The sequence below is a fragment of the Cetorhinus maximus genome, chromosome 26 (genome assembly GCF_964194155.1).
Source record: "Cetorhinus maximus chromosome 26, sCetMax3.hap1.1, whole genome shotgun sequence".
NCBI classification, from domain to species: Eukaryota; Metazoa; Chordata; class Chondrichthyes; order Lamniformes; family Cetorhinidae; genus Cetorhinus; species Cetorhinus maximus.
In genome coordinates, this window is record NC_135904.1 from 21,485,645 (window position 1) to 21,512,245 (window position 26,601).

Consider the following 26,601-nt stretch of genomic DNA (forward strand, 5'->3'; position numbering starts at 1 on the left):
AAATAAAAGTGAAAGCACTTAGAGCAAATCATAAATAAGAGCTGGAGTAGACCATTTGTCCCTTCAAGCCTGCTCTGCCATTTAATGTGGCCATGGCTGATCTACCTCAACACTATCTCCCCAAACTATCACCATACCCCTTAGTACCCAAAATTCTATCAACCTCTCTCTTGAATATACTTGATGACTGAACATCCACAGACTCTCTAGGGTAGAGAATTCCAAAGATTCACAACCATTTGAGTCAAGAAATTTCTCCTCATCTCGATCCTAAATGGCCAACTTCTTATTCTGAGACTGTAACCCCCAATTCTAGATTACCCAGTCTGGGGAAACTTCATTTTTTCAGCAACAACCTTGTTAACCCCATTAAGAATTTTATGTTTCAATTGGATCACCTCTCATTCTTCAAAATACAGGGAAACTAGTCTACTCAATCTTTCCTTGTGGAACAATCCCCTCATCCTAGGAACCATTACAGTAAACCTTTGTTGCACTTTTCTCTAGGGCAAGTATGTCCTTTCTCAGGTAAGGAAACCAAAACTACGCACACTGCTTCAGGTGTGGCATCATTAATGCCTGGTATAATTACAGTAAAACTTCTTCACTCCTGTACCCCAAACCCTTTGTAACAAAAGCTAACATGCCATTTTCCTTAAAGAGAAGTGGCAGTCAATTTTCCTTCCTAGTTTCTTGCTGTACCTGCATGTTAACCTTGTGATTCGTGTAAAGAACACACAAGTCCCGCAGACATTTCCCAGTCTCTCTCCATTAAAAAAAATTCTGCTTATTTATTTTTCTTAACAAAAGTGGATAACATAACACTTAGCCACATTCTATTCCATCTGCCATGTTCTTGCCCACTCACCCAACCTGTCTATATCCCTCTGCAGCATCCTCCATGCTGCTAACTGCTAAGTAATAGCCGTGCCACAAAAGAGGCAGGCAATGTCCGTTTCCAACAAGAGAGAATTTAACCATCTCCCCATGACATTGAATGGCATTATCATCGCTGAATCTCACACGATCAACATCCTGTGGGTTACCATTGACCAGAAACTGAACTGGACCAGTCATATAAAAAGAACAGGTCACATAGGCTGGGAATTCTGCAACACGTAACTCCGCTCCTGACTCCCCAAAGCCCACCCATCATTTACAAGACACAAGCCAGGAGCCTGATGGAACACTCAAGAAACTCGACACCATCCAGGACAAAGCTGCCGACTTGATTGACACCCCATCCAAAACCTTTAAGCATTCATTCCCTTCACCACCGCTGTACAGTAGCAGCAGTGTGTACCATTTACAAGATGCACTGCTGCAACTCACCAAGGTTCCTTCGACAGCACCTTCCAAATCCATGAGCTCTAACAACTAGAAGGACAAGGGCAGCATAGGCATGGGAACACCAACATCTGCAAGTTCCCCTTCAAGCCACACACTATCCTGACTTGGAACTTTATCGCAATTCCTTCACTGTCGCTGGGTCAAAATCCTGTAACTCCCTCCCTAACAGCACTGTGGGTGGGTTCAAGAAGGCAGCTCACCACCATCTTCTCGAGGCCAATGAAGTTTGGGCAATAAATGGTGGCCTACCCAGTGATGCCTACATCCTGTGTATGAATAAATTTTAAAAAAATTTTCCCACCTAACTTTATATCATCAGCAAACTTGGATATGTTGCACTCAGTCCCTCATGTAAGTCATTGGCGTGTAACTTCCGAGCTCCCCAGTGTCAGATTTGGGGCTATCCCAAAGATGCTCTGGGAAATCCCTCTGGGAAGTTCCCAGGTAAGGGTTTGCACGGCAATTGCCCAGAAGTGCACACTTCCTGTGGACAATTACACTGTGCTGGGAACCATCCGAAAATGTGGTATAAATCGCAAACTTAGGATGGTTCCACCCAGGGTTATACCAATAGTTATTCAGAAAAAGTTAGAAGAAATAAGACCTCTTCTAACTTCTGAGTAAATATTGTAAAGACTCAGACTGACTCCATGGGACACCCCCCACTCATGACCTCCGACACCCCCCAGCCCCGACCTCTGACACCCCACCACCCCCGTTATATGTTGTAAGTAGCTGAGGCCCAAGTACGATCTGTGTGATACTCTGCTGGTTACAACCTGCCAACCTGAAAATGTCCTGTTTATTCCCACTGTTTTCTATCCATTAACTAATTCTCAACCCAGGCTGATACATTACCCTTTACTCTTAATTTTGTTTAATAACTTTGTCGTAATTATGGTTTTATTTAGCGTGCAATGTACTTTTTAAGAATAGTACTTGTTAAGGAGGATCACATGACCTGCAGTAACCAATAGGAGAGTAGCACGGGCTCCCTCTGCAGTCAGTGTACAGATAGAGTTGGAGTTAAAAGCACACGTGTAATTGTTAGAATCGATTATTAAGGAGGATATAGTCGGGCACTTAGAAGAGCTCAAGGCAATCGGGAAGATTCAGCATGGTTTTGTGAAAGGAAAATCATGCTTAATCAATTTATTGGAGCTTTTTGAAGGAGTAACATGCACGGTGGATAAAGGGGAGCCTGTAGATGTACTGTACTTGGATTTCCAGAAGCCATTTGATAAGGTGCCACATTAAAGGTCATTACAGAAAATAATAGTGCGTGGTATAGGGGGTACATATTAACATGGATAGAAGATTGGCTGACTGGCAAAAAGTAGAGAATATGCATAAATGGGTCTTTATCAGATTGTCAGGATGTGGCAAGTGGAGTCTCATGGTTCTGTGCTGGGGCCTCAACTTTTTACGATTTATATCAATGACTTAGATGAGGCGAGTGAAGACATGGTAGCTAAATTTGCAAATGACACAAAGATAGGTAGGAAAGTATGTTGTGAAGAGGACATAATGAGGCAGATGGATATAGATAGGTTGGGTGAGTGGGCAAAGATTTGGCAAATGGAGTTTAATGTCTAGAATAACATATAGAATAAATCACTTTTATTCTATACCCAACCATACTAATTTTTAAAAAAAAAATGAGGTTTACAGCTAATGTAGATAAGTTAAACTCAGCCATAAATTTGCCTCAAAGGTCATTGTGCCTCTCCTCCTCACTGGGCCCATGAAAATCCTTGGGATTGGCACAACTTCCCTTTGCATATTCACCCACCTCTATCCTGCCAGTTTGCTCTTACTTTTTGAAACTTGACGCAACAGCCTCAATATAAATGAACAAAATGTACATATGCAGGAACCTATCTCCCGTGTAAGAAGCTACAATTTCCGGGAGTCGCTGTGCGACTGCCGATAGGAACATGCAGCTTAATTGCTTGCCGAAATGTTAAGGACATTCCTCGGATTTGTTGAGGCCAGGCGGAAGCCTGTTATTTCCTAAAACTAGTCATATTGTCATCCTTCATTAGCAGCAGTTGACGATTTCAGCTTGCGAGCAAAACCAAGGACTTTTTGCCAAAACTAATTTGATCTTTGAAAATTAGTGCATCTTTGTGCAGTTTCATATTTTTAACACAGACACATTAACTGACTTGATTTCATGTACACTTTCAGTTTTTCCCCATTAAACCTTCTGCGCCGACATTTGCAATGATAACTGTCTTTGTAAACTTGCCATCGTATAAGTTCCCTCTTCCATCAGTGATAACACTGCCACACCTCACGTTAGAATTTCCCAGACTGACAAACTCCTTTTTTTTCAACTAACCTTATTTCCCTGCTTTTTGAAAGACTGTGCTTATGCTAGTTAATATAAAATGGAAGTATTATGTAAAAATAAAGAATGAACTGATAAAAATGGGAACAATGATTTTATATATCCTTTCAGCAAAACGAACATTGATAACCTTGAGTATATCTTCACCAGGAATTTAAAAAAAAACAGCATTATTTAGGAATGGTGTAATTTTGTTTTTCATATAAAACTTATTTACTTAGTAATTGACAGCAATCTTCTTCTTTCAGACTTTAGATCCAAAGTGGAATGAAGAATTTTTCTTCAGAGTGAGTATACATCATTTATTTTGTTTTTGCAGTTTAAAAAATATTTAATCAAAAACATCAAAATGGCATGTTCTACCTGCTGTACTTTGAGTAGAAGGGTGATTATTGTATGTAAGACATCCTTTACCCTTCAGTTAGACCACCTGTACTTGCCAACCTGGTGAAAAACTACAATCCTAAGTGGTTCCTTGCTCCACTGGCAGTTCTTGCAGACCCATTATGATGTAGTTTTGCATATTTTTGCAACACCCCGTGTGTCATGCGCTTAAAGAATGGTAACAGAAATCAAGAAAAGTTCAGATCACCTGACACAGCTTCTGATCCAGATTGTTTAAATTGATTCCCATGGACTAGTTGTCTAAAGTTTGGTTGTAGGTTCAGATACTGCAGATCTCATCAGTACCACAGTGAGGACTGGTTGGATACCTGCTTCTCTTGAGTTGCACCTCCACTATGGGCTACCAGGAGCAAAGTGGTCCATAGATTTTTCATGCCGCTTGGCATCGTTTTTAGCCCTCAACCTAAACTGTTAACTATTTGGAATTTGTTTTGTAACAACCATCGAATTCAGTAACTCCAAATATGTCCGATTGGAATTGAAGAGGAAATAGAACCTTGTAGCAGGGAAACCTGTGGCACTACTTGCTGCAGGGAGTGTTCTATTCCAGAAAGGCAGTTGGTGAAGGATAAAACTGGTGTCAATCCTTACACGCTTTTATATTTGTTCACAAAGTTACACATTGGAAGCATCCACCTCTTAACCAACAACCAGAGTTTTAGTCTTGTTGTTTATGGGAGTTCAACCTTCTGGAGATCATTATTAACTGGAAACTGAATTGGACCAACCACGTAAATACTGTGGCTACGAGAGCAGATCAGAGGCTGGGAGTTTTTATAGCAAGTAACTAACCTCCTGACTCCCCAAAGCCTGTCCACCATCTACAGGCCACAAGTCACTTGCCTGGATGAGTATAGCTCCAAGAAGCTCAACACCATCCAGGTCAAAGCAGCCCACTTGGTTGGAACCCCATACGCCACTTTAAACATTCATTTCCTTCACCACCAGTGCACTGTGTCTGCAGTGTGTACCATCCACAAGATGCACTGCAGCAACTCACCAAGCCTGCTTCAACAGCACCTTCCAAGCCCACAACCCCTAGCAGATGCATGGGAACACCAGCACCTGGCCGTTCCCCTCCAAATCTCACACCCACCCTGACTTGGCACTATATCGCTGTTCCTTCACTTTTCGCTGATTTGTTGAACCTGGAGCTCCCTCCCAAATAGCATTGCTGTGAGTACTTTCACCACACAGACTGCACTGGTTCATGAGAGTGACTCACTAGCACTTTCTCGAGGGCAACTGGGGATGGGCAGTAAACGATGGTCTTGCCAGCAATGCTGACAACCCATGAATAAATTAAAAAGCTTGGAGTCTTTGTAATCCCAGTTACCTTGATTGAGTGTGCGGACCTGAAATAGATTGTCGAGATTCTGCTCTGTCCCAACTTGCCTTGATGAATATCTTTTGGATGCCGCTGACTCGCATTGATTACTGTTCAAAAGCAAAACACTGTGAATGCTGGAAATCTGAAACAAAAACCAAAAATGCTGGAAATGATCAGGTCAGGCAGCATGTGGGGAGAGAAACGGAGTTAATGTTTCAGGTCAATAGCCTTTCATCGGAACATTATTGTTCACCCTTGTCACACCATCGAACGCTTTTGATAATAGAATTCAACTAATTTCTTCCTTGAGTTCTTTTCGGTTTCCACTTCCAGAGTGATCTTGGAAATAGGAGGTGTAGTCTGCCAAACCAGACTGGGATGATTGTAGGTCACTCTATATATTTGGGCAAAGCACTTTTATATCAATGGTTGTAGATTTGTCAGTGGTTCAGCTGAAGTCACCAATATAGATTAATCTCCTGATGCTGCCTGGAGGTTTTGGCCATTTTTCCAAGGAAAGGTTTTGGATATGATTTAATTTTTATATTTTAAAGGGAGCTCACCAAGGTTAAAAATCTTGCAACAACAACAACTGCATTAATATGGTGCCTTTAGTGTGGTGAAATTTCCCAAGGTGTTTCACAGGAACATTATTAAACAAAATTTGACACCGAGCTATTTAAGGGGATATTAGGACACAGGATCAAAGAGGAGGATAACGAGGTACAGAGCCTTGGGGAGGGAATCCCAGAGCATAACACCACGGCAGCTGGAGGCACAACAACAAATGGTGGAGTGATTAAAATCAAAAATGTGCAAGAGGCCAGAGGTGAGAGAGATAGAGGGATTTAAAACCAAGGTGTTTCTTAAGCAGGAACCAGTCAGCGAACACAGTTGATGTGTGAACAGGAGTCGGTGTGAGTTGAGATATGGGTAGTGGAGTTTTGGACAAGCTTGAATTTATGGATGCCAGATATAAATTTTACTGCTTTATTATTTTAATACCCTGCCCCTGTAACTCTTAAAGGAAGAACAATGCTTGGCTTTAAGTACTTGAGGAAGCAATGCACTAGCTCGATAGACACACACAACCTACAAGAAGCTTTCAAAAACATGTTCCCTCTCCCTCCACTGCATGAATCCTGGAGTATATTCCCAGAGCTGAAATTTGGAGCCAGACCTTCATGGGATCACTTTAACATAGCACGCCTCTGAAAGGCTCATTCTTGCCCTGCTTAAGGCTGCAGACACTTGGCCAAAGAAGGGATTGATATATTGAAGAACCAGGCATTGGCAATGACTCAGGACGGTTGATGAGTTGTTATCTCATTGAACATAATCTTTGCAAACCTTTGCATTTTAAGGGATTGAAATGTCTGTTCCTGTTGAGCTTTGCGTAAAGTTACTTTTGAACGAAGGGGTGAGGGACAGGAGGCGGGGTAGTGGGTTTACTTGGAAACTGTTCTATCTAATCCTCTGGCAAGATCTGGGAGCACAAATCGAGTGCCCGGCTTTCTATGGAACAGGAAACTAGAGAGGGAAGGTCTGCATGTTGGAAGTCATTTGGTGAGGTCCTTGAGAGAAAGGCAAGACTATTCTCACAAGTTAGTTTCAGGGAATAGTTTAAAAATGATTTTGTTAAACCTCTTGCTTTGTATGTTCACTTGTTTACTGTTTAATTTTTTTTTAAAAAGAGTAACAATATATGTCTGACTTCACCTCACTGAAGTGTTGATCAATCTGCTTATTGAAGTGCATGTGCCAGGGACATATCTAGTTCAGATCACAAGGGGCTCCTACTGTTACACCTCTGGATTACACTATTGTATAATTAGATATTGGCCAGTGTGGGTGAATCCCTGACCCTAAGATGTGGGGTCTGTTTACAGGAATGATCAAGGTTACTGAAGCAAGAGAACAACTACAACAGACCCAGGATTTGTAACGGCACTCGTGTTACTCTTTCCTCTTTTTACTCCCCACACCCCCCATGAAAGAAGCCCAATGGCTGGATTATGACAAGGCCGTGGAAGAGGGCAGGCCCACAATTTCCCACTGCCAATCATTGTGCTGGTTTGTCAGCATGTTCCCGCCGAGGGACTATTTTTGAAGAGGCTGGTTGGGATGGGGGTAATGTCATCTTGCCTGCAAGAAGCAGGTAACCAATTATGCCCCTTGATGGGCCTATGGAGGCCCCTGTTTTCCAGTTGACTTGCATATGCAGCATCAAAGAAAAAGTTGAATATGTGACCAGCTTGCAAATACTACATCCTCTTTGTTATTTAAACCCTTGTTTTTCAGAAGAGTTGAAGTTGTGAGTATACTTCACAAGTAGTCAATTGGGCTGTAAGGCGCTGAAGTTGCAAAAGCCGTTGTATAACTGCAACTTTTTCTTTTTCCTCTCTTTCTCTTTGTTGCAAAGCATGGTTTTGTATCAGTGATGGACATTGCTGATACTTGGTTCCTGCAAGTTTCCAGCCAGAAACAGTGGTTGGCCTCTGCACTAATATTGTAACTGGATAAATAGCATGCAGGGGAAACGAGGCGGTGAACAACTAATTAGTTGAATATGAGTCTGCTTTGTAAAGGAGATGCAGCTGGTTTTCTGGAAAGGACATTTTATTGGGTAACATATATCTTTGGGCTAATTAGAAACAATCAGATAAACAGAAGGAAAATGTCAAGTGGGCTAAGAAATAAGGCGATAAGGATAGAGTGCAGATTAATGTCAGCCATTAACCATTAAGGCTGTGACTCTATCATTTTACTGTGAACAAGCAAGCCACTGATGATGCTAAGTATTACCTGAAGTTATGATTTTGTTTTTTTGAAGGAATGAAATAGAAAATCTTTATTAAAATGTGGGTATGTCTTATAATTCTGTAGGGTAATGACTTGTTACAGTGTTTGTGCTGAGAAATGTTGACGCCCAAGCAATGGATGATGTGTTCCAGCCTCTATGGTCCTCTACAGGTTTTCTGTTGAATGGCAAATGGGGACAAACGAGACTTGGTTTAAATTAAATTTGTTTTCTGTTTAATTATTAATCATTTTTGAATGAGCCACTTCCCCATTTTCCCTCCTTTTGAGGGATTGAAAATCTGGATCAGTTTTTGTCGATTTGATACCTGTTTAAAATTATGCAAGGATTGGTAGGAATGATTTTTTTCCAGTGGTCCAGAACAAGGGAACATAGAAAAGCATAGAAGATTCAGGACAAAGAATATATATAATATACATTATATCATGCACACCCAAATACACAGCTGAAGTAGGAAGAGTCCCATCCATTTCTTTCACGGACATATAACATTTGTAAATAAATAAATTGCTTTGCAAAATTCTTATAACTACTATCTTATCTTTGCTTTTAATTGCCCGCACTATTTATCTCTGGGTGCTGCTGCTGGAGCTATGTTGTTTTTAACTCTGGTTAGTGGGGTTAAAGCCTTCCTTTATGTGGATCCCCTAACTAGCTGCCCTTCTGGTTTTCTTATGTATGCAAGCAAACTTTCCATGGTATGAATATGAATTTGAACCGGTGGAAACTCTGGGCTAGAAAAATTCCACTAGACTGGAATGATACGGGTTGGCAACGATGTATAATAGCAACTTGCAGAGCAGGTCAAAGCAGATGGATATTGAATTTAATATGGTGCATGTTTTCAGCTTAGCGACTTGGTTAGGCCACTTTATATTTCATTTGGAGAGAGTGAAAATTGAGATGAGAGAAATCACTTGTAAGTATATTCGTAAATGTTTACTGGTGAGATTTGCGAGAAATACAGTAATATGAGCTACATCGTCACAATCATTTTCAGTAATAGTGCAGAAACCTGAGTAAGTCCTGATGGCACTGAAATAAAATCCAAATAAATAATGAATCAGTACATAGGTTGAATTTTTTTGCCACAAGTATAGATTTAGTGTGTACTTCATATACTATTAAATGTTCTGCTTCACAATTTAAAATTTATTCTTCTGCCAAAGTGGTCCCAAAGTCTCGCTAGTGCTGAGGGGAAGGAATTCTCTGACCTAGCATGTTCCAAAAAAGCCCTGTGGTATGTTCGTTTATAAAGGGCTGCAGTTAATGTTCAGAAACTTGGTATTCTTAATTCTGATTGAAGGAGTTGTGTGAAAGAGGGTAATGTATTCAAAATAAAGTGCCCGCAAGAAATCAAAACTGACAACTAAACAAAGTAGATCACTTGGCTGTAGAATGGGGAATAAATTAAAGTGACTTGTGGAAAACTATAAGGAGAAAATGCCATACCCTGAAACAATGAAGCCATTTTATTTTTATATATATTTTGCAAACGAGAAGTTTATACCAAGCCATGGAGAGCTCTGAAAGTTTGTTTTCATTATGTTACTAAGACCCAGCACTTCTCAGTTTGTACTTTTCTGAAGCAACTTTTTGAGTTTTTTTCAGAATAGTAGCATGTCCTTTATTTTTATTGGATTCGAACATTAGAACATTGATGGTTATCAATGTGAAAATTTTCTATTTGCTATTGAGATGCAATAAATTTGATCTTTACAAATTCCACCTTCTACGCACAAACAGCGTTTATTCTGTTTTTACCAAAACATTTTATCTTGTGAATAAATTATGTTGTAAATCTTTCCTAATCCTTTTTGATTATGTCTGTTTTGTTCTTTGCTTTCAGTTTAGTGATTACTGAATAGTGTAGGCTGCACAAAGCATCAACAGAAATTAAAATCTCTTCCAGCCAGGCACAGCTTTAAAGTGCTTGGGCAAACTGAGCTCTTTCTGTGTTTGTGGGGGAGGCCGGGTAGGTGGCTAGGGTATAGTCGGTGCGGGGGGATAGGTAATGTCTCTCACACAATTGGAAAGGAAAGCACCTGACCACTGTGGCCCCACCCCCAACAGTGATGTCCTTATCTTGGTCAATAATGGAGAGAGTATCTACATGCATACGAGTTAGGAGTAGGAGCAGGCTACTCGGCCCTTCGAGCCTGCTCTGCCATTCAAGATCATGGCTGATCTGATTGTAACCTCAACCCCACATTCCTGCCTGCCCCTGATAACCTTTCACCCCCTTTCTTATCAACAATCTATGTACCTCTGCCTTAAAAATATTGAAAGATTCTGCTTCCACTTCCTTTTGAGGAAGAGAGCTCTAAAGACCCACTACCCTCAGAGAAAAAAATTTTCCTCATCTCTGTCTTAAATGAGCGACCCCTTATTTTTTAAAGTGACCCCTAGTTCTAGATTCTCCCACAAGAGGAAACATCCTCTCCACATGCACCCTGTCAAGACCCCTCAGAATCTTCTATGTTTCAATTAAGTCGCCTCTTACTCTTCTAAACTCAAGTGGATACAAACCTAACCTGTCCAACCTTTCCTCATAAGACAACACACCCATTCCTGGTATTAATCTAGTAAACCTTCCCTGAACTGCTTTTAATGCATTTATATCTCTCCTTAAATAAGGAGACCAATACTGTTCACAGTACTCTAGATGTGGCCTCACCAGTGCCCTGTACAACTGAAGCATAACCTCCCTACTTTTGTAACCAGTTCACAATAAACAATAACATTCTATTAGCTTTCCTAATTACTTGCTATACCTGCATACTAACCTTTTGTGATTAATGCACTAGGACACCCAGATCCCTCTGCACCTCAGAGCTCTGCAATCTCTCACCCTTTAGATGATATGCTTTTTTATTCTTTCTGCCAAATTGGACAATTTCACATTTTCCAACATCATTCTCCAACTGCCAGATCTTTGCCCAGTCACGTAACCTATATATGTCCCTTTTTCGCCTCCCTCTGTCCTCTTCACAATTTACTTTCCTCCCTATCTTTGTGTCGTCAGCAAATTTAGCAACTATACTTTCAATCCCTTCATCGAAGTCATTTATATAAATTGTAAAAGAAAAATGAAGCCCCAGCACTGATCCCTGTGGCACACCACTTGTTGCATCCTGCCAACCAGAAAAAAGACCCATTTATGCCTATTCTCTGTTTCCTGTTAGATACCCAATCTTCTTTCAATGCTAATATGTTTACCCCTACACCATGAGCTTTTATTTTCCACAATAACCTTTGATGTGACACCTTATCAAATACCTTCTGGAAATCTGAGTACAGTACATCCATCGGTTCCTCTTTATCCACAGCGCATGTTACTTCTTCAAAGAACTCCAGTGAGTTGGTTAAACATGATTCCCTTTCACAAAACCATGTTGACTCTACCTGGTTGCCTTGAATTTTTTGAATCGCCCTGCTAAAACATTTTTAAATAATACCTTCTAACATTTTTCCTCTGACAGATGTTAAGCGAACTGGTCTGTAGCTTCCTGCTTTCTGCCTCCCTTTTTTGATAAAAGAGTTACATTTGCTATTTTCCAATCTAATGGCAACTTCCCCAAATCCAGGGAATGTTGGAAAATTAAAACCAATGAATTTCTCCAAAGAATTTCTCAAGATTAGGGCTTCATGTTAGTCTATTAAGCAAAGTTTCATTCTCAACTTAAGTGTCCCACCCACAGGATTCAGAAGTGTCCACTTTCTGGGCTACTCTAGTGCCCATTCGAAGAAACTGCACATCTTTACTGGTCAAGAAGCTTCTGCTTTGTTAGGCACCAGGAAAGGTGCTCTTGGGGTAGCCAAGATTGTACTTGCGTTACTTCACATTCTGTGGATGGGAGAACTCTTGTTGGTTTTGAAATTGGTTGTGAATTAAACATGCAAGATGGTTACTTCACTGTGGGAAAACTTGAGCAGTGTGTCAGAGAGATGCATCCACAGGAATCTGGGTGAACTCAAGTGCTTGAGACAGAGTCCTTTACCATGAACCCTGACAACACTTAGTCCAATGTGTGAGGAATTTCAAACTCAAATGATGACCCTCCAATGGCTGAAAATGCACCAAAATATAGAATCAGAAAACAAACATTTTAAAGCTTTTACTTCAGTTCGGTCAAATTTCATAAAAGAAACAGATAGAACTTGGATTTTTTTGTGAAGGATATAAAAATGTAAAATCTTTGTTTTGCAATTTGAATGTTTTGGAATGTAGAAGGGGAGCTTAAAAAGCCTATTATTCAGAGATCAGTTTATTAGACTCATGTAGGAGCGACAAGGCATCCATCGGTGGCAAGCAGCCTTGGTACCGAGTGATCCTTAATGCATTACTTAGTGCAAATCTCTGCTAACCATGAGAAGACAGAACAAGACATTAGCAGATTCAGTTTTGGGTACTAAATAAAATAGTGACAAGTGATCAGAACAACAGGTGAATTTAATGTAAATGCAAGTGCGAAAAGGAAAGTGGGCTTCCTAAGTACATAATGTTGAACTAACTGGAGGTGAGGTTGGAAAAATTCATTGTTGTTCAGCATATCAAATCACTGTGAAAGAGCCACCTACAAATCAAATAAAGCACTAAAGTATTTGACAGAGCAAAAGACCGAGGAAAATTCAGACTGAATTTTAGGTCAGGCCAAACTTAAGAGTATACTGTCCAATTCTGGCACATGAAATTGAAAGGACATATTCAAGTATTGTAAGGAAGAGCTGTAAGAATGATCTTTGGTGTCGGAGGACTAGGTTGTGAGAGAAGTCTGGAGGAATTTGAGCTTTTCTGCTGTTAGAGGATGAAACTTACAGATCAGAAGATCATCAGAAATAGGAGCAGACCATTCGGCCCATTGAGCCTGCTCCACATTCAGTAAGATAATGGCTGACTTGATTATGGTCTTAACTCCACTTTCCTGCCTGACCCCATAACCCTTAACTCCCTTTTCAATCAAAAATCTGTCCAACTCAGCCTTGAATATATTGTCACGGTCAGAATTTGTGTTTTCTTGTTGCCCATGATCAAAGTGTTTTGTATGTGAGGGGTGTATTTTTTCTCACTCTCAGAGTGATTTGTCCCAATTTAAATAATTCCAGCAGCAAGCATTTTTGAGAGTTTTAAAATAAAGGTGATTATTTATTATCCCACACTTGCTCGATCATTCACACACAGATTAGATAAGAGGAAAAATAAGTACAATTACAAGTGTAATTGTCCCAGTCTCTCTCTCTCTGTCTCTCATGGCAGGCCTGCAGTTTCTTAGATGAGTTGATGCTTTTAGTTGAAGTGAAGGTCTTGGAAGTGGAGGATTTTCAGTAAGGTGCGAAACCTCTTGTGATCAACTTTTCGAGAGGTTAGTTCTCAGCTGAATTTGAAGTTAGAACAGGTTTGCTATTTATTACCTTCGGCTGTTTAGTTGACATGCAGCTGGTTCAGTAGCTTCTCTGATGGACTTTGGAACTTTATCTCTGCAAAGAGCTTTTGCTTTTTTAAAAGCAGACTGAAAATATGGTTGTGCTCATCATGTGACTTGTACAAGTTCAAAAATCCTTTGTCCAAAGCCAGGTGGTGTTTTGATTACACATCTTGTGCTGTCGTTTGACACTTTGAAATTCATTCTGTTTAGGTTGGATGAAAAGCCATCATAGTACGGGGAAAGGTTGATGTGTTCCATTTCACATTCGTCTGGCATGCACTGAGTTTTTATGTTTCTTTTGTCCATGGTGATAAAGAAATACTATTCGGCTAGGAACATGTAGTTCCTTGACTGTCCATTCTTAAACAAAGGGATGTGTGAATCTCCCATCTGGCTGTGAATGTCCACGTTTAATTAGGAATTTGCTTGAGACTCAGGATTGCTTCGAGTCCAAAATGATGAAGGTCACATGATTTGCAGGGGTAATTTTAACAGACTGTGTCCAAAATTTTGAAGGTATTGTTTGAAAGTATGTAAAAGACTGGAGCATGACAATATTCAATGACCCAGCCTCCACTGCTCTCTGTAGAAGAGTACTCCAAAGACCAGTGACCCTCTGAGAGAAGAAATTCCTCCTCATCTCTGCCTTAAATGGGAGACTTATTATTTTTAATCTGTGTCCCCGGTTCAAGATTACCTGATGAGCGGAAACATCCTCCCAGCATCTATCTTGTCAAGCCCCTTCAGAATCTTATATGTTTCAATAAGATCACCTCTCATTCTTCTAAACTCCAATGAGTACAGCCCCAATCTGCTCAAACGTTTCTCATAAGACAACCCTTTCATACCAGGAATCAACAAGTGAACATTCTCTGAACTGCTTCCAATGCAAGTATATCCCTCCTTAAGTAAGGAGATCGAACTCTACACAGTACTCCAGGTGCGGTCTCACCAATTCCCTGTTCAGTTGGAGCAAGAGTTCCCTACTTTTATAATCTATCCCCCTTGCAATAAAGGCCACTTAATTTGCCTTCTAATTACTCGCTGTACCTGCATGCTAATTTTGTGATTTGTGTACAAGGCCACCCAGATCCCTTTGTACTGTAGCTTTCTGCAGTTTCTCTCCATTTAAATAACATTCTACTTTTCTGTTCTTCCTGGAAAAGTATACAATCTCACATTCTACTCTTATCTGCCAATTTTTTTGTCCACTCGCTTAACCTATCTATATCCATTTGCAGACTCTTTGTATCCTCCTCACAACTTGCTTTCCCATCAATCTTTGTGTTACCAGCAGATCTGGCCACAATACAGTTTGCCCCTTTATCCAAGTCATTAATATAGATCATAAATAGTTGAGGCCTCGGCACTGATCCCTGCAGCATCCCACTAGTTAGAGTTTGCCAACCTGAAAATGACCCATTTATCTTGACTCTTTCTTTACTGTTTGTTAGTCAATCCTCTATCCATGCTAATATATCACCCCCCAAAACCATGAGCTCTTGTGCAATAACCTTTGATATGGCAATTTATCGAATACTTTTTGGAAATCCAAATACACTACATCTACTGGTTCCCCTTATCCACCCTGTTTGTTACATCCTCAAGGAATTCTAATGAATTTGTCAAACATGATTTTCCTTTCACAAAACCATGTTGGCTCTGTCTGATGTGTATTATGCTTTACTAAATGGCTTGCAATGACCTCCTTAATAATGGATTCTTGCATTTTCCCAATAACAGATGTTAGACTAACTGGCCTATAGTTTCCTGCTTCCTGGCTTCCTCCTTTCTTGAATAATGGTGTTACATTTGTGGCTTTCCAATCTGCTGGACTTTCCCTGGGCCTAAGGAATTTTGGAAGATGACAGCTAATGAATCCAGTATCTCTTCAGCCACTTCCTTTAAGATCCTAACATGCAGATCATCTGTTCCAGGGGACTCATCAGCCTTTAGCCCCATTAGTTTTCCCAGTACTTATATAGTGATTGTAATTATTGTAAGTTCCTCCCTCCCTTTTGCTTCTTGATTTTCTACTAACCTTAGGACGCTTAACAGACAGTAAAAGCTTCTACAAATATATAAAAGGGAAGGGAGCAGCTAAAGTAAGCATTGGTTCATTGGAGGGTGAAACAAGGAAATTAATAATGGAGAAACAGGGAAATGGCAAAGACTTTGAACAAGTATTTTGTATCTGCCTTCAGAGTAGAAGTTTACTCATACTCTAATTTCTCCCCCTATTATTTTTAGTTACACTTTGCAGGTTTCCAAAATTTTCCCAATCTTCTGGGCTACCATTAACCTTTGCAGCATAGTACATCTATTCCTTCAATTTGACACCATCCTTAACTTCTTTAGTTAGTCACAGATAGTGCACCCTTATAGCATCCTACTTTCTCAGTGGAATATATCTTTGAGAGTTATGAAATAGCTGCTTAAACATCTACCACTGTTTCTCTAACATCTTACCTTTTAACCAAATTTCCCATTCCATTTTAGCCAACTCTGTCTTCATGCCCTTATAAATTGCCTTTATTTAAGTTTAAGACATTAGTTTCAGACCAAACTTTCTCACCCTTAAACTGAATGTGAATGTGAAATTCTGCCATGTTATGATCACTCTTACCTAGAGGATCCTTTACTATGTCATTAATTAATCCTGTCTGATTAGACATTACCAGGTCTAAAATAGCCTGTTTTCTGTTTGTTTCCCGAATATATTGTTCTAGGAAATCTTATGGAATAAACTCTCTATGAACTCATTCTCTAGGCTACTTTTGCTAATTTAATTCACCAATCTATATGAAGATTATCTTCTTCTTTCATGGGATGTGAGTGTCACTGGCAAGGCCAATATATGTTGCCCACCCCTAATTGCCCTGCTAGCCATTTCAGAGGGCAGACAAGAGTCAACCACATGCTGTGGGTCTGGAGTCACATGTAGGCCAAACCAGGTAAGGATGGCATGTTTCCTTCCCTAAAGGACAGTAGTGAACCAGATGACAATTGACAATGGTCTTATGATCATTATTACCCAAGACTAGCTTTTTAAGTTCCAGAATTATTAACTGAATTCAAATTCCACCAGCTGCTGTGCAGGATTCAAACCCATGTCCCCAGAGCATTAGCCTGAGCCTCTGAATTGCTTGTCTAGTGACATTACCAATACACACCAAACCCCCCCTCCCCACCGCCTTATAATGTTGCAGTTTTTTTTTACACAAACCTCCATTGTTTCTTGATTTATACTCTCCTACAGTGAACCTCTGTCACGGGACCTATAAACCACACCCAGTCGTGACTTATTTCCTTGGGGATTTCTTATCTCTACCCAAACTGATTCTACTTTTGATCCTCTGAGCCGAGATCATTTCTCACAATTGTATTGATCTCATCCTTTATTAGCAGAGCACCCAACCTTCTTTTCCTTCCTATCCGTATGAAATGTCAGATCCCTTGAATATTCAGGTCCCAGCTGTGGTCGCTTCAGAAACAGCGGTTATTGAAAATAGAGGAAAAAGAAATCCAGAGCAATACTTAATTTGAAATATAACAATTGGAAAACACAAGTTAAAGGCACATTTGAGATTAATATCAGGAAGTTTCTCAGCTAAGGTGACAAACATGTAGAATGAATTTGAGGTTTGATAATGGAAGGGAAAACAGTGGAATAATTAGAAACATTTGCAAGTTGTCATGGGATAAGGTGTATTCTGGCTAAAATAGCCTATTTAACTCTTTGTTATATAAGTTTTGAGATTCAAGTCCTTGTTTTCATGTGGGCCACATGGGAAATTGGGCATTCAGCAAAATAATGAGTAGGGAATGGAGGCCAGATGGAGTTTCAATTCTCAGATCAAAATTAGAAGTTTGCAAATTGGGCCTTGGATTAGTTATGACCGATGGAGAGAGTTTGATAGGGCTACCAATGGCATCTTAGAATTTGAGTTCCTTTTATATTTCAACACTTCTTTGATGTTTGATATTTGTAGAGTTGTTTTATACAACTCTTGTATCTACTGCCTTACTGGAAAACAATATCTTGAGTCCCAATATATTGGTCTGTTCTGACTGGTGTCAATGGTACTTTTCTAATTGGTGGCATAGTTGCCTACCTCAGATTAAGGGTTAAAATAATGGGAGGTTGCAAACTCGCCTGACCTTTCGGAGGAACAGGTAAAGCTACTTTTGTGTATTTGCATGGTAAGATTAGTGTGCATTTTAGTTCTGTTAAATTACAACTTGGGTAGACATAGGGGGAAAAAGCCTGTGTCCTTTCTCATGAACATATTTTTATATTTATTTCTTTTGCTAGGTTCAGCCAAGGCAGCATCGGATTCTTTTTGAAGTGTTTGATGAAAACCGCTTGGTAAGTACGGTGCACCAAGGATGACTCTATAACAACTGGGAATAATTGTTCAAGTGTAAATAAAAGTTATAATGAGAGTGTTGCCATATGTAATGTGGTTAAATTCAGCCCCTGTTTTCAATTGCAGCTTTCAATACAAGGGATGTCATTGTTTCATCTTTGCATGTCATGTTCTGCATAAGATTATGTTATAGGTAGTCATACTGTGTAAGGTTTGACTCAAAATTATCAGACCTGTGTGAAAGCTCTGCGTACCAAGAGTGATGTCTTATTACGGCAAGCATAAACCGTAATCGCACTTGATCTAAATTGAAATGCACATAACAGCAGCGTATGGCCTAGTATAGAAATTGGTTTCTCAGTAAATGATTTAAAGTAACCATTTGATGAAAAGGGCTAGCTACGTTCGACCGTGTTGATTCCCTTCCCGTGTGCGCCTCTGAGCTGTTATCTTCTCTTGCAAAAAGTGTGCTGAATACCTGCACCCCCGCCAGTGGCTGTCTACAGCAGGTTGCGAAGTGGGGTGCAGAATTAGACTGGGTGACTTGGTCTCTGATTTTCTCCAGTTTTCTGAGAGGAAATGTCTTGCTTCCATTTCACGCTTCCTCAAGATGGGAAATGCTGTAAGCAATCCACAAGCTGACATTGCACTGTTTGGCAACATAACTGAATTTCCAACGTGCTGCTATAATTAATTTTATAATGTAAGTTTAATTTATACTCATTTTGTCAGGATCTGTGCAAACTGTTAACGTTTGTACATTTCTTTCTATTGCCATTGAAATTGAAATACTGTTGTTCAGACTGTCCATTTTCAAAATGGTGGCAATGGTAGTATATTGTGTTGCTCCATTTGAATCACGTGGTATTTAAAGTATTCATTCTATTATCTAAAACACAGTATTTTGTCACTGGCAGTGCAAAATTAAGTCATATTGAATAGTGATAATGAGAAACTGGAATGGCTATAAATATTCTGATTCAGTACACTATTCAAAGGGCTGAACTGGTCTGTAGCTGAAATTCCTGTGCGTTTGGCCGTCTGGAACTTTATTTAGGAAAAATCCTGGATTTGAAAGGCACAATGCAGATTTTTTTTCCCACAAAGAGGACATTGTTCTATCCAGATGCATTTTTTTTTATATAAATGTTTTTGCTATAAAAAAATTTAACCAAGTATTTATTCTGTACAAAGAAACTACCTATGTCTCGTGCACGCTGTTTAGTTAGGTTAGCTATTTTGTTTGCTTTTTGACTGAGTGCAAGTTGAAATTCTCTAAGGACCATTTTTACTTTTATTTGCAGTTCAGAATAACTTTTTCACTTCTGTGCAGTGGTAGAAAATCTTCATAAAAGGCATCTGTTAAAATGCCAGCAGTAAATGGTGCAGTTGTTACAGCTTTTGATTATAAGCAGCACATTTTTCCATTGTGTAGCCACTTTTATCCCCTAAGGGTGTTAAGATGGCCATTATACAGTTACCAAACACTTGCTGTTTGGTTGTGGAAAAATGTTACACATTTTATTTCATCGGCTCTGCTGAATGAACTACTATTCCTGCATAGAAACTTGCAAACTGTTGAGTGCTGGGTTAATAAGGTATTATGTTGAGGTTTTAACTGGAATGTGTGAAATGGCTAGTCATCTTGTGTCATGGTTGCACATTTTAAAATGTCAAGTGACTTTTTTTTTTATCTTGCAAGGCTTGGAACTTAAGATCTTTGTAACTTTACACAAAGGAAATTTTCCCTGTCTTGTAAACTGTATGCAGTGTTACAGTCTGTGGTTTTGGTGTAAAGCACACATGCCTCAGGAATAATTCCTGATGTGTTAAGATTGTCCCTGTTTTTACATGATTGTAACATAGAATCATAGGACCATACAGCACAGAGGGAGGCTATTCGGCCCTTTGAGCCTGCTTCAGCTCTTTCAAAGAATAACCCAGTTCGTCCGACTCTAACATGCAGGATAAAGTATTTGAAAAATGCTTCCTCATAAAAATAAATTACTTATTCAGTGCTTTTGAATCTTTGCAGCTGATCGGAAAGCCACAGGAAGAAAAGAATGTAACTCCTTTGGCACAGGCATGAGTTTCAAATGTCAGGATGTGGCATTTCTGTGTACGAAGAGAGGTTTTTCAGAGGTAGCCACACTGAACAGACTTGACAAGCAATAGCAGTCCAGTACCAGCAGGATTTCAGTCTAGTGGGAGTCTAATAATAGTTTTGTTTTTGTTTATTTTTTTTTATTGAGGATTTTACTCCTTCTAAACGGTTGTTTGTTTTAGATGGTTGGATTTCAATGTGTCCAGCTGTAGCAGAACTGAAAACGTGAGTTCAAAATTACTATCTGCGAAAAGCCAATTCTTGCTTATCACGTTGAAGGACTGCCGAAGGCAAATTGTGTTCAATTGTAAGTGTAAAGCTGTGGAACACTCTCGCTGTTATTAGTAGTAGCTTCCTGTCTATTTCCCATATCCCAGAGGTTTAACATTGTGGGTAATACTCAGAAACCCCTTTGATTCAGAAATGTGCTGGATGTTCTTTAAAATTTCCTGTAATGCAATACTATAGGGTAAAAATACGATGTTGGTTCAGCGTAAGAGAAAAGTTTGAAGCCCTTGTGCCTAGAGCGGTGCCACATGCTTAGCCTGCTTGCTGGGGACGAGATGTAATATATGAAACCGAAATGCAAGAAGATGTTGATTTTGGGTTAGATTCAGTCATTCATGCAAGTAAAGGAGGCTTAATTGAAGCGAGGTTGGCTAGAATTCAAACAGTGTGCAGCAGCTGAGCTTCTTGCAAAGGTTGCTGAATTTTCATTGCTGTGGAAGGGAGTCTGCCTTCATTTCTCACTGTTACAGACACTCATGGATTTTCAGACTTGTGGGAGGTATTCCTGCGATCATGGATTTTGCTGCTGGATATGTCTAACTTCCCAGGCTTAATAACCATGGCCCAATAATGATTGGAATGCTGCTTGTCACTTCAGCTATTTCTGCTTATCTACAGCTACTGATGGTGACTGTATCCCAAGTGGCGGAGCTTGCTATGATTGCCTTCAGCTTTCCCTGCAGAATGTGAGTTTTTAACCAGCTCAGATTCATTCCAGCCAAGGACCACACGCTTATTGCTTTTCTAAAAGGAAGGATGGCCCGTCATTTGCGATTGCATTTTGCAACCAGGAGGAGCAACACTGACCCGCTGTCTGAAACTTCAGGAGAGGGCTTGGAGAGTAACATATGTATGACAGTTGAGGCCGTACCAATAAATTCACGAAAGAATGTTCATCAAGTGACTACGCTTGAGCCTGTGGTGGTGCAGACAGTATCCCAGGATGAACGTTTCCTGCAGCGCAGTTCATCGTTGTTTATACCGCAGGTTAGTAACAGCGATCATCTCCGCAAAAAGAGCTCCACTTTGCAAATATCGCTGCAGTCCAAACAGCCCAGTGGACAGTGTAAATCTAGTAACAGCAGCAGCAGCAGCCGTGAGGGTGGTTCGCGGAACGCCGGTATTTCTTTTGACCAAGAACTTTTAGAGTGTACCGTAGGATCCACCAAAGCATCAATGAAGTTGAGGAAATCGAAGGTGCCGTTGAGGCGCTGCTCATCACTGGTGATTTTTCCTCAGAGTCCGTGCAGCACTCCACCAGCTACACCAACAAGCCCAGACCCTTTTATAAGTGGAAGTAGCAATCCCACATTAAATAGATTCCTCCCTTGCTCCCATGAACCAAATCAAGATGAAGATCAGGTTGTGTCTAAATCTAAAGAGACAAGCACGTGTTTTGTTGCAACAGCAGTTAACGGACTACGTTTGTCTAATCCAGTTTGTCCTTCTAATGAAGTTAGAGACATTAAGTCACTTCATTGTAACGGGCAGCAACCTGGCAAAAATCGAGCCATAGATTATAGTGAGGAAGAAGCAGAGTCCCGGGGAAAAGTGAAGAAACTGCACAGACCTTCGAATCACATTCTGTATTTCAATTACCAAAGAGCTCATGTATTAGGAACAGAGACCAAGGAAGGACAAATTCACCCTGAATCATTTGTAAAAGAATTTAAGCAGAGCTCTTTAAATACTGGATATACACGACATCATCCCATCAAGTTAATAAGGAGTACGTCTGTATGTTTACCTTCATTCAAGCTTTCAGACTGCCAAATTAATGTTAACGGGGTGATAGAAAGGGAAATTATAAATGAACAAAACAAGCGTCCGATCTTTCAGAGGAGCCACTCGCTTGAAGTTCCCTGTCAGCTGGTTTCCAGATATCACTCGAAACCTAAACATTGTTGTTCAAAGGTCGGGATCCCTCATTTACAAATTCATGTAGCTCCCAGATCAGAACAAAAGGTCTTTATTTCTGAAGAGGAAATGACTGGAAACTACAGAAAGGAAGCCGTTGGAATTGTTTGGGGAAAAGAGCGCAAGGTAAGATAATTCAATGAGTTGGTCAGACAGGTTACAGTATTGGACTTGTGAAAATTGGGTTTCTGTTGCAGGTCCGTACCTGCCCAAAAACCTTGAATTAAAATAACATCACTTTGTCTCCTGTCTTCCTACTTTTAGTACCAAATCGTGGATAGTGTTTATCGAGTTAATAACGGGTTTGTCTAGCAGGGTGCAAGTGCAATACCAGAAAACATAGGCAATCCTAAAATTAAACGTACTTAAATTTTTTCTGCTTTTAAAATTTGTTGCAATGATGGTTGCAGAAAGCGGTGGCCCTGCGTTGGTTTGCTCTTGAGATTTTAACTAAGGACAATCTAATCTATTCAATGATACTGGTCAGATCTATAGCTGAGGACTCTACATCTGGGAGTTTAAAGAATCTTTGAAGTTGTAGTATAAATCCTTTAATGTAAAATTGTTTTGAGGTCAAAGAAGCTGGTTGTTGCTGTGGAGGAAATTTGCTCCATGCCCTGTAACTTATTTTGCTCCTCTATGGAAAGTTTATAGTGGATCTCTCTTAGGAAAGTGATTTAGTTTAGGTAGATGTTTCTGTACAAAAGTTAGTTACCTGAACCAGCTCTTAATGCACAAAAGTTTTTGCTTACTCGGTCTGCAGAGTCACAGAGTTCAGGCGTTTTACTGCTGCTAAATGACATCTCTGGGTGAGAAGTTATTTATCCTGTAAGACATGTGTGAACTTAAAAGTATTCAGGTTTTGCCACTTACAGTACAGCATACTTGCAAGCACATTGGCTAAATCATGCTTATAATGAGATAGATACCACCAACTCTGCAGTGCCTTAATGCAACGTTGTAAAAACTCTGGTATGCTCAGCTAAGAACATCATATTGCAATCTTTTAATATAAGCCATTGATATTCTCCATTTAAACAATCTGCCTGTTGATGCTATAACTAAATGCACATTGAATTTGGAATGCTGCTTAATGGTACACTGGTAAATAGTTGTGTAACTCAGCCTTTAGGTAGAAAGGTGTGTCCTGTGCAAGTTACTTTTGGACATCCAAATCTATTTTCTGCTGGTTCAAAACATTTGTCTTTGTAGTTTAGTTAACCTTAAGAACTATATATCAATGATTTCCCTTTGAGCAGCTCAGTTGCTGCCTCCTAACCTCCATTTAGATTTAGCATTACATACACTGCTGGAAATTTTTAGAATACTTAGTGCAATCTTGAATTAGATGTTAGACATGTCAGTTAGACATGATCATGTTTGGGCTAAAAACAAGTCTATGTTTCCTGATTGTAGCTGTATTAGAAACTAGAACCTGTTCAATCTATTCTGATTTTTTAAAAAAAATTCCCCCTTTTAGTTTCCATGTGAATTTATTGCATTATTTTATTTGATGCAGCAAATGCACTTGAGTTGACTTTAATTGGAGTAATTATTTGGCTTGTTGAAATGCACAGACAGTTAGGTTATCCATACGTTTTATAAACTGAATCAAAGTTAGGTTGCCTAAACATAGCAGTGTAGACCTGATTTAAATATATTGCTCCCAGAATATTTCATCAGACTCCAGATAGTCTGGCCCCGCATACTGTTATGGAAGATCTGAGTTCAAATATAACAACTTGATATTAGAGTAGTGGTAGTCACTGTCAGCCATCTGTACACAGCAGACATGAAATTGGATCAGCAGCATGGTTAAGTTCTGTTGTGCTTGCAGACGCGAAAGGTCCACACGTTCCTCTTTCACTTGGGCAGTAGACTTCAGCAACAAAATATCAGATGTCCTGCTGTCTATAATTAACAGCTTGTTAAAGGCTACTTTTAAAATCTAGGCAGAAAGGTTTAACAACGATTTTGTGACAAGCCTATTGCCCTCTGTCCCTTTAATCATCTGGATCCTAATTTCATATCTGCAACAGTAATAGTAAAAAGGGGAAAATAGGAGACTTGAGCACTGCAAGGTTAGCAGTTTTAAATTTAGAGGTGAACCATTTAAAGATTGCCATCAATTTTACTGATTTGTTCAATCTTTGCATATAATTGGATGTTGCCATTGCCTTGCAGGGAAACCCCTCTGGCATATCACCTTGTGAGCAATTCTCATCCCAAGTAATCAACTGGTTTCTTTTTCACACTCCTTTCCACCATGCCTAGATTAATGCTGAGCATGTCTTTGGGCATTTTCTCCTTTAATTGAGAGCAGATTAGCCTCCTGCATTGACAAAGACTGTTTAGACATTTATTTTCGGGGACCTGGTGTTACAATTCTAAAGTCATTGGACTAGTGATCCAGAGGCCCAGGCTAATGCCCTGGGGACTCGGATTCAAATTGCACCATGGCAGCTGGTAGAATTGAAAATTCAATTGATAAATCTGAAATACAGAGCTAGTCTCAATAATGGTAACCATGAAGCTCTCACTGACTTATCATAAAAACCCATCTGGTTCACTAATGCCCTTTTGGGAAGGAAACCTGCCATCCTTATCTGGCCTGGCCTGCATGTGACTCCAGACCCACAGCAATGTGGTTGACTTTTAAATGCCCTCCGCAATGGCCTAGCAAGACCATTCATTGTCTTGGGCAGCTAGGGATGAGCAGCAAATGCTTACCTTGCCAGGAGTGCCCACATCCCATTAAAGAATTTTTAAAAAGTTTATTTGTAAAAGTTTCCTACAGCCTTGGTGCTGATCGCAAGGAATTTCCTTCTTGAAGTTCCATGTACAATTTAAGTAATTTCTCATGTTGTTTTATTTGAATTCACCTTGAACAGTGGGCCTTTACAACTTATCCTCATTAGCCTGACTCCATTGGCCTGTGCTAGTTTTCGATTTTAGTACTTATTAAAATGACACAATATATCTGGTGACTGATTCATATTACCTGTTTGTGTTGTTCTTCACTGTTGCATGACGTCTTTGAGGATGAAATCTGCTTTAAATTTAGCCCAAGGTTTTAGTGCGACAGACTGGTTTCAGTGAAGAACAATCCTAGCTACAATAGAACAATCCTAGCTACAATAGTGCTGCTGCTTTCTCTTGGCAGAGACCTAGATCCAGTTCAGTACAGAAGCCACTCTGGGGTCAGCTACAGATTCTGGTATGAGTAGGGAACGTCCGTGGGGACACTATCACAGAGGTGCACGTGTCAAATTACGTTCTGTGTCAGGACTACAAGAAGGCACTGGGCCCCCTACAACCTCCACAACATTGGTGATGACTCAGTCCACCATCAGGGCTTTAAACCAACATTCATTATGATTTATATACTATAGAAAAAAGTCATACGGACTCAAAACATTAACTCTGTTTCTCTCTCCGCAGATGCTGCCAGTTCTGCTGAGTTTTTCCAGCATTTTCTGTTTTTATTTTAAGTTTCCAGTATCTGCGGTATTTTGCTTTTATTTCATTATGTTTTAATGACAACATCTCCTTTACTGCTTATGCACCATCAGCCCTATTAGTATAAGTCTTTGCAACACTGCTGAAGTAGTCTCAGCTCTGTGTCTGGTGTCAATCCGGGTCATTTCTGTCTCGTAGCTCCAAAGGATATGGTTGAAATAACTGAGCTTGACCCACTGACACCAGCATTCCTCTATGAAGAGAAAGAGCAAAGAATCATTTACCGGATCACTTTTAAGATTTTCTTTAGTACTGATCTTAATCATTAAGGACTTGTTCAGGTATGCAGTCAGTCTGCGGAGATGAATTGTGCATTTTTGATAATCTTTTTGGCTCAATGGATTTCTGACTTTTTTTTCACCTAAGGCTTTACTGAGCCTCATCTTGGCACAGAGTGTTTGTGAACTACTTGCTTTAAGGACAGGCTAACTTTCTCATTTGATTTGCATGTAGGGGAAGTCAATGCCACCAGGCCATCCATCATTTGCTTGATGAACAAAGCCTTTTATGCAGATGGACTGGAGTTTTGTGGATCTAGACAGTTTATGACACAAGGTCCTGGCATCTTCAACTGCTTCATTGATGACCTTCCCTCCATCATAAGGTCAGAAGTAGAGATGTCCACCGATGATCAGTACTAAATACTGTGCATTCATGACTCCTTGGATATTGAAGCAGTCCATGCCCAAAAGCAGAAAAACCTAGACAACATTCGAGC

The 26,601-nt window shown here is 39.9% G+C and overlaps 1 protein-coding gene across 1 annotated transcript in view; it reads left to right on the forward strand.

Annotated features, from left to right (window-relative positions):
• nedd4a (NEDD4 E3 ubiquitin protein ligase a) overlaps positions 1 to 26,601 on the forward strand; it is a 123,470-nt gene that overhangs the window by 25,314 nt on the left and 71,555 nt on the right. Inside the window, exons 4-5 of the mRNA XM_078530344.1 lie at positions 3,952 to 3,990; positions 18,001 to 18,054. Of these exons, the coding sequence (XP_078386470.1) occupies positions 3,952 to 3,990; positions 18,001 to 18,054 (93 nt within the window). The remainder of the gene's footprint in view (positions 1 to 3,951; positions 3,991 to 18,000; positions 18,055 to 26,601) is intronic.